The 8,624-nt window shown below is 55.9% G+C and overlaps 1 protein-coding gene across 2 annotated transcripts in view; it reads left to right on the plus strand.

Annotated features, from left to right (window-relative positions):
• LOC121274804 (fructose-bisphosphate aldolase C-like) overlaps positions 1 to 6,528 on the plus strand; it is a 17,993-nt gene extending 11,465 nt beyond the window's left edge. For both annotated transcript variants that reach the window (XM_041182166.1, XM_041182167.1), the window contains exons 6-9: positions 574 to 657; positions 1,246 to 1,420; positions 2,790 to 2,989; positions 5,893 to 6,528. In XM_041182166.1, the coding sequence (XP_041038100.1) occupies positions 574 to 657; positions 1,246 to 1,420; positions 2,790 to 2,989; positions 5,893 to 5,988 (555 nt within the window). In that variant the 3' untranslated portion in view covers positions 5,989 to 6,528. The remainder of the gene's footprint in view (positions 1 to 573; positions 658 to 1,245; positions 1,421 to 2,789; positions 2,990 to 5,892) is intronic.
• The last annotated feature ends 2,096 nt before the right edge of the window (positions 6,529 to 8,624 follow it).

The raw sequence follows: 8,624 nt of genomic DNA on the forward strand, positions 1-8,624 counted from the left end.
GAGAGAGAGAGAGGGATGGACAGAGAGAGAGAGAGGGACGGACAGAGAGAGAGACACTCGGAGAGAGAGAGGGACGGAGAGAGAGAGACACTAGGAGAGAGAGAGAAGGACAGGGAGAGAGATAGAGGGACGGACAGAGAGAGAGACGGACAGAGAGAGAGAGACTCGGAGAGAGAGGGACGGACAGAGAGAGAGACACTCGGAGAGAGAGAGAGGGACGGACAGAGAGAGAGGGACGGACAGGGAGAGAGACACTCGGAGAGAGAGAGAGGGACAGAGAGAGAGACTCTCGGAGAGAGAGGGACGGACAGGGAGAGAGAGAGAGAGGGACGGACAGAGAGAGAGACACTCGGAGAGAGAGAGAGGGACGGAGAGAGAGAGACAATAGGAGAGAGAGAGAGGGACGGACAGAGAGAGAGAGAGAGAGACGCTCGGAGAGAGAGAGGGACGGAGAGAGAGGGAGACACTCGGAGAGAGAGGGAGACACTCGGAGAGACTGGTGTGGGTGATCGGGTGGGAGTGCAGTGTTCCATCAGGCGTTGAGAATCTCTCACACACTGTCCTCCCTTCCAGAACTGCATTGTCCCCATCGTGGAACCCGAGATCCTCCCGGACGGTACCCATGATCTGAAGAGATGCCAGTACATCACAGAGAAGGTAGGCCCAACACTACAGACCATTCAGCCCGTTACACAGCAACAGGAGGAGGCCATTCAGCCCCTCTCCAGCCTGTTACACAGGATCAGGAGGAGGCCATTCAGCCCCTCTCCAGCCTGTTACACAGGATCAGGAGGAGGCCATTCAGCCCATCTCCAGCCTGTTACACAGGATGAGCCCATTCAGTCCCTCTCCAGCCTGTTACAAAGGAACAGGAGGAGGCCATTCAGCCCCTCATGAGCCTGTTACACAGGATCAGGAGGAGGCCATTCAGTCCCTCTCCAACCCTGTTACACAGGAACAGGAGGAGGCCATTCAGCCCCTCTCCAACCCTGTTACACAGGAACAGGAGGAGGCCATTCAGCCCCTTTCCAACCCTGTTACACAGGAACAGGAGGAGGCCATTCAGCCCCTCTCCAACCCTGTTACACAGGAACAGGAGGAGGCCATTCAGCCCCTCTCCAGCCTGTTACACAGGAACAGGAGGAGGCCATTCAGCCCCTCCCCCCGAGCCTGTCACTGATGCTGAAAGAGATGTTACGCCTCAATGTGTTTTACCTGAGTTCTCTGGCTCTATCTCACACACAGGTCTTGGCTGCTGTGTACAAGGCCCTGAGTGACCACCATATTTACCTTGAGGGGACCTTACTGAAACCCAACATGGTGACTCCAGGACATGCCTGCACACACAAGTACACCTCCGAGGAGATTGCAATGGCAACTGTTACTGCTCTACGGCGAACTGTCCCACCAGCAGTCCCTGGTAAGGCCCAGAGACCAGCTTTCCTGCAGGGTAGTGTAGAGCGAGCTCTGTATTGTACCTGTCCCTGGGAGTGCTCGATGCTGACACTGTGTATAAAGTGGGGAGGGGGTTACACTGTCAGGGTAGTGTAGAGGGAGATCTGTATTGTACCTGTCCCAGGGAGTGGTCGATGCTGACACTGGGTATAAAGTGGGGAGGGGGTTACACTGTCAGGGTAGTGTAGAGGAAGCTCTGTATTGTACCTGTCCCTGGGAGTGCTGGATGCTGATACTGGGTATAAAGTGGGGAGGGGGTTACACTGTCAGGGTAGTGTAGAGGGAGCTGTGTATTGTACCTGTCCCTGGGAGTGCTCGATGCTGACACAGGGAATAAAGTGGGGAGGGGGTTACACTGTCAGGGTAGTGTAGAGGGAGACCTGTATTGTACCTGTCCCTGGGAGTGCTCGATGCTGACGCTGGGTTTAAAGTGGGGAGGGGGTTACACAGTCAGGGTAGTGTAGAGGGATCTCTGTATTGTACCTGTCCCTGGGAATGCTCGATGCTGACACTGGGTATAAAGTGGGGAGGGGGTTACACTGTCAGGGTAGTGTAGAGGAAGCTCTGTATTTGTACCTGTCCCTGGGAGTGCTGGATGCTGACACTGGGTATAAAGTGGGGAGGGGGTTACACTGTCAGGGTAGTGTAGAGGGAGATCTGTATTTGTACCTGTCCCTGGGAGTGCTGGATGCTGACACTGGGTATAAAGTGGGGAGGGGGTTACACTGTCAGGGTAGTGTAGAGGAAGCTCTGTATTTGTACCTGTCCCTGGGAGGAGTGCTGGATGCTGACACTGGGTATAAAGTGGGGAGGGGGTTACACTGTCAGGGTAGTGTAGAGGGAGCTCTGTATTGTACCTGTCCCTGGGAGTGCTCGATGCTGACACTGGGTATTAAGTGGGGAGGGGGTTACACTGTCAGGGTAGTGTAGAGCGAGCACTTTATTGTATCTGCCCCTGGAAATGCTTGATGGTGACACTGGGTATAAAGAGGGGAGGCGGTTACACTGACAGTGTAGTGTAGAGGGAGATCTGTATTGTACCTGTCCCTGGGAGGAGTGCTCGATGCTGACACTGGGTATAAAGTGGGGAGGGGGTTACACTGTCAGGGTAGTGTAGAGGAAGCTCTGTATTTGTACCTGTCCCTGGGAGGAGTGCTGGATGCTGACACTGGGTATAAAGTGGGGAGGGGGTTACGCTGTCAGCGTAGTGTAGAGCGAGCTCTGTATTGTACCTGTCCCTGGGAGGAGTGCTGGATGCTGACGCTGGGTACCCAGTGAGACGACCCTGTTACCTGCTCACTCACCTGTTGTTTTCCCTCCCTCCCTGTTCCCAGGCGTTACTTTCCTGTCTGGCGGTCAGAGCGAGGAGGAAGCGTCCATCAATCTCAATGCCATCAACAAGTGCCCCCTGCACAAGCCCTGGGCCCTGACCTTTTCCTATGGTCGAGCCCTGCAAGCCTCTGCCCTGAAGGCCTGGTCTGGCAAGAAAGATCACACCAAGGCAGCCGAAGCAGAGTTTGTCAAGCGTGCTCAGGTGAGGGGAGGGTCTCTCTCCGTTCATCCTGTCGCCAAGCGGCCCCGCTTCCCTCTCCCCTCCCATCCAATGGGAGGCTGAGCCAGCGCCGGAGGAGGCCAGTCTGCCCATCCTGTCCGTGCTGGCTCACTGAACGATCTGTCCCGTTAACCCCACTACCCCTTCTCTCTCGAGCTCGCACTCTCTCACTCTCTCTCTCCCCCAGCACCCCCACCATATCCCTGTGGACGTCCCCCCTCCCAGTGTTTCTCCCACTCCCAGCGTTCCTATCGAATCTGCTCCCACCGCCCTTTCAGGCAGCGCCGTCCAGATCCCAGCAACTCGCTGGGTCCCGAATAAACCCTTTCCCCCTCTCTCCCTCTGCTCCTCCCCCCCACCCCCCGATCACCCTCAATCCCTGTCCCTCTGGTTTCCCCCACCCTCCTACCACCGGGAACAGTTCCCCGCCCCCCCCCCCCTCACTGACTCACTCGATCTCGACCCCCACCCCCCCCATTCCCGATTGGGATCGCCCTCGATTCAATCTCCCCCCCCCTTAACCTTCTCCGGTCGGGGGTGGGGAACAATCCCAGCTTTCTCCCCGTCTCTCTCTCTGTCTCTCTCTCTCTCTCTCTCCACATGGACTGAAGTCCCTCGGCCCCGTCATCTGTAGTGACCTGTGCCAGCCTAACGCGCTGTGTTTGTCCCCCGAGCCCATACCCCAGGGGAGAGTCGGTGCCCATAACCCTGGGGAGAGTCGGTGCCCATAACCCCGGGGAGAGTCGGTGACTTGGTGGGGGTGTATGGGCAGGATATGGAGCAGGTTAAAGGTGTGTGTGAGTTAGCCTGTGTGCCTGTGAGAGAAAGAGAGAGAGCGTGTACCTTTGTGAGAGCGTGTGCCTGTGTGAGAGTGTGTGCCAGTGAGAGAGAGAGAGAGAGCGTGTACCTGTGTGAGAGCGTGTGCCAGTGAGAGAGAGAGAGAGAGCGTGTACCTGTGTGAGAGCATGTGCCTGTGAGAGAGAGAGAGAGAGAGAGCGTGTACCTGTGTGAGAGTGTGTGCCAGTGAGAGAGAGAGAGAGAGCGTGTACCTGTGTGAGAGCGTGTGCCAGTGAGAGAGAGAGAGAGAGCGTGTACCTGTGTGAGAGCGTGTGCCTGTGAGAGAGAGAGAGAGAGCGTGTACCTGTGTGAGAGCATGTGCCTGTGAGAGAGAGAGAGAGAGAGAGAGCGTGTACCTGTGTGAGAGTGTGTGCCAGTGAGAGAGAGAGAGAGAGCGTGTGCCTGTGTGAGAGTGTGTGCCTGTGAGAGAGAGAGAGAGCGAGTACCTGTGTGAGAGCGTGTGCCTGTGTGAGAGCGTGTACCTGTGTGAGAGCGTGTGCCTGTGTGAGAGTGTGTGCCAGTGAGAGAGAGAGAGAGAGCGTGTACCAGTGTGAGAGTGTGTGCCTGTGTGAGAGAGAGAGAGAGAGCGTGTACCTGTGTGAGAGTGTGTGCCTGTGAGAGAGAGAGAGAGAGGGCGTGTACCTGTGTGAGAGTGTGTGCCTGTGTGAGAGTGTGTGCCTGTGAGAGAGAGAGAGAGCGAGTACCTGTGTGAGAGCGTGTGCCTGTGTGAGAGTGTGTGCCTGTGAGAGAGAGAGAGAGAGTGTGTGTGCCTGTGTGAGAGTGTGTGCCTGTGTGAGAGAGAGAGTGAGAGAGAGTGTGTGTGCCTGTGTGAGGGTGTGTGCCTGTGTGATGGAGAGAGAGAGAGAGAGTGTGTGCCTGTGTGAGAGTGTGTGCCTGTGTGAGAGAGTGTGTATCTGTGTGAGAGTGTGTGCCTGTGAGAGAGTGTGTATCTGTGTGAGAGTGTGTGACTGTGTGAGAGTGTGTATCTGTGTGAGAGTGTGTGCCTGTGTGAGAGTGTGTGACTGTGTGAGAGTGTGTATCTGTGTGAGAGTGTGTGACTGTGTGAGAGTGTGTGCCTGTGTGAGAGTGTGTGACTGGTGAGAGTGTGTATCTGTGTGAGAGTGTGTGACTGTGTGAGAGTGTGTGCCTGTGTGAGAGTGTGTGACTGTGTGAGAGTGTGTATCTGTGTGAGAGTGTGTGCCTGTGTGAGAGTGTGTGACTGTGTGAGAGTGTGTATCTGTGTGAGAGTGTGTATCTGTGTGAGAGTGTGTGACTGTGTGAGAGTGTGTGCCTGTGTGAGAGTGTGTATCTGTGTGAGAGTGTGTGCCTGTGTGAGAGTGTGTGACTGTGTGAGAGTGTGTGCCTGTGTGAGAGTGTGTACCTGTGTGAGAGTGTGTGCCTGTGTGAGAGTGTGTATCTGTGTGAGAGTGTGTGACTGTGAGAGTGTGTGCCTGTGTGAGAGTGTGTACCTGTGTGAGAGTGTGTGCCTGTGTGAGAGTGTGTGCCTGTGTGAGAGTGTGTATCTGTGTGAGAGTGTGTGACTGTGTGAGAGTGTGTGCCTGTGTGAGAGTGTGTATCTGTGTGAGAGTGTGTATCTGTGTGAGAGTGTGTGCCTGTGAGAGGGAGAGTGTACAGGCGTGTGCCTGTGTGAGAGTGTGTGCCTGTGTGAGAGTGTGTGCCTGTGTGAGAGCGTGTGCCTGTGTGAGAGTGTGTGAGTGTGTGAGAGTGTGTGACTGTGTGAGAGTGTGTGCCTGTGTGAGAGTGTGTATCTGTGTGAGAGTGTGTATCTGTGTGAGAGTGTGTGCCTGTGAGAGGGAGAGTGTACAGGCGTGTGCCTGTGTGAGAGTGTGTGCCTGTGTGAGAGTGTGTGCCTGTGAGAGTGTGTGACTGTGTGAGAGTGTGTGCCTGTGTGAGAGTGTGTGACTGTGTGAGAGTGTGTGCCTGTGTGAGAGCGTGTGCCTGTGAGAGTGGTGTAGGGGTAGGCGGAGTACGGTATGAGTTGTCGGTGGCGGGCACAGCTAACCCTGCCCCTCTCTCTTCTCTTCCAGGCTAACGGACTGGCAGCCGAAGGCAAGTATGTGGCCAGTGGTGCCGCGGGGGCTGCTGCTGGTCAGTCCCTCTTTGTTGCCGGCCACGCGTACTGAGGAGACAAGGAGTCCCGAGGGGCAGAGGCACCCGGAGTCCGGACAGACCCAGACGCTGTGTCCACCCGACGGCCAAGATTCTCTTCGGCTTCTTGTGAAAACCTGTGTCAACGACGTTCGCCCCCCCCTGCCCCCCAAACCCACCCCCACCATCGTCCCCCAGTTCAAAATAACACTCCCGCTGGGCACTCGCACGTCCGCCAGCTGATCGACTGGGGCGGGCATCGTCTCCCTCCCCACCTAGCCGCCCCCCACCTCCTTCCCCTCGCCAGTTGTGTTGTTTACGTCTAGAGTTACTGGCTGCGTCTCCCCCCACCCCCCTGTGTCTGTACCCCAGTGTGCCCAGGCATATCGGTGTTGTGCCACCTCCATCTCAGCCGATACCCCCCCCAACCACCCCCCGCCACCCAGCTGAATGTGGTTTAATCACTGTGATCGCACTCAATCCCGCTGGTGACTGGGGAGCTGTGTCTCTCTCTCTCACGCCCGTCACTCCTCTGTAGTTAAAGCAACGATGAATAAACCCAGAATATACTGAAAGCTGTCTCCGTGTCTTTATCTTTGTGTGTGTGTATCTGTGTGTGTATCTGTGTGTGTCTGTGTGTGTGTGTGTGTGTGTGTGTGTGTATCTGTGTGTGTATCTGTGTGTGTGTGTGTGTGTGTGTGTATCTGTGTGTGTATCTGTGTGTGTGTGTGTGTGTGTGTGTGTGTGAGTGTGTGTGTATCTGTGTGTGTGTGTGTGTATCTGTGTGTGTATCTGTGTGTGTGTGTGTGTGTGTATCTGTGTGTGTCTGTGTGTGTGTGTGTGTGTGTGTATCTGTGTGTGTATCTGTGTGTGTGTGTGTGTATCTGTGTGTGTATCTGTGTGTGTCTGTGTGTGTGTATCTGTGTGTGTATCTGTGTGTGTGTGTATCTGTGTGTGTATCTGTGTGTGTGTGTGTGTCTGTGTGTGTGTGTGTGTGTATCTGTGTGTGTGTGTATCTGTGTGTGTATCTGTGTGTGTGTGTGTGTCTGTGTGTGTGTGTGTATGTGTTTCTGTATGTGTATCTATGTGTGTATCTGTGTGTGTGTGTGTGTATCTGTGTGTGTGTATGTGTGTGTATCTGTGTGTGTGTGTTTGTGTGTGTATCTGTATCTGTGTGTGTGTGTATCTGTGTGTGTGTATGTGTGTGTATCTGTGTGTGTGTTTGTGTGTGTATCTGTATCTGTGTGTGTATCTGTGTGTGTGTATCTGTGTGTGTGTGTGTATCTGTGTGTGTATGTGTGTGTATCTGTGTGCTTGTGTGTGTGTGTGTGTGTATCTGTGTGTGTATCTGTGTGTGTGTGTGTGTGTATCTGTGTGTGTCTGTATGTGTGTGTGTGTGTGTGTATCTCTGTGTGTCTGTATGTGTGTGTGTGTGTGTGTATCTGTGTGTGTGTGTGTGTATCTGTGTGTGTGTGTGTGTACCTGTGTGTGTGTGTGTGTATCTGTGTGTGTGTGTGTGTGTACCTGTGTGTGTGTGTGTGTGTATCTGTGTGTGTCTGTGTATCTGAGTGTGTGTGCAACATGGGGGCAGCGGGCAAGGGTGTGGGATCTGTCTGTATTGGGGGGGCGGGTGGTTATTTCTGGGGCACACTTACACTGCGGCACTCCCTCAGTACTGACCCTCCGACAGTGCGGCACTCCCTCAGTACTGACCCTCCGACAGTGCGGCACTACCTCAGTACTGACCCTCCGACAGTGCAGCGCTCCCTCAGAACTGACCCTCAGACAGTGCGGCGCTCCCTCAGCACTGACCCTCCGACAGTGCGGCGCTCCCTCAGAACTGACCCTCCGACAGTGCGGCGCTCCCTCAGCACTGACCCTCCGACAGTGCGGCTCTCCCTCAGCGCTGACCCTCCGACAGTGCGGCGCTCCCTCAGCACTGACCCTCCGACAGTGCGGCGCTCCCTCAGCACTGACCCTCCGACAGTGCGGCGCTCCCTCAGCACTGACCCTCCGACAGTGCGGCGCTCCCTCAGCACTGACCCTCCGACAGTGCGGCTCTCCCTCGGCACTGACCCTCCGACAGTGCAGCGCTCCCTCAGCACTGACCCTCTGACAGTGCGGCGCTCCCTCAGCACTGACCCTCCCACAGTGCAGTGCTCCCTCAGCACTGACCCTCAGACAGTGCGGCTCTCCCTCAGCACTGACCCTCCGACAGTGCGGCGCTCCCTCAGCACTGACCCTCCGACAGTGCGGCTCTCCCTCAGAACTGACCCTCCGACAGTGCGGCGCTCCCTCAGCACTGACCCTCCGACAGTGCGGCGCTCCCTCAGCACTGACCCTCCGACAGTGCGGCGCTCCCTCAGCACTGACCCTCCGACAGTGCGGCGCTCCCTCAGCACTGACCCTCCGACAGTGCGGCTCTCCCTCGGCACTGACCCTCCGACAGTGCAGCGCTCCCTCAGCACTGACCCTCCGACAGTGCGGCGCTCCCTCGGCACTGACCCTCCCACAGTGCAGTGCTCCCTCAGTACTGGGCATTAGGTCGGATTTCGAAGTTAACTCCATGGAGTGGGGCTGGATCTGACGACTGGCTGGGTCAGAGGTTATGGGTGCCAATAAGCCACAATCACAGAATCTTAACGGCACAGAAGGTCCATCATGTCTGCAC

The sequence above is a fragment of the Carcharodon carcharias genome (genome assembly GCF_017639515.1).
Source record: "Carcharodon carcharias isolate sCarCar2 chromosome 38 unlocalized genomic scaffold, sCarCar2.pri SUPER_38_unloc_20, whole genome shotgun sequence".
Lineage (NCBI taxonomy): Eukaryota > Metazoa > Chordata > Chondrichthyes > Lamniformes > Lamnidae > Carcharodon > Carcharodon carcharias.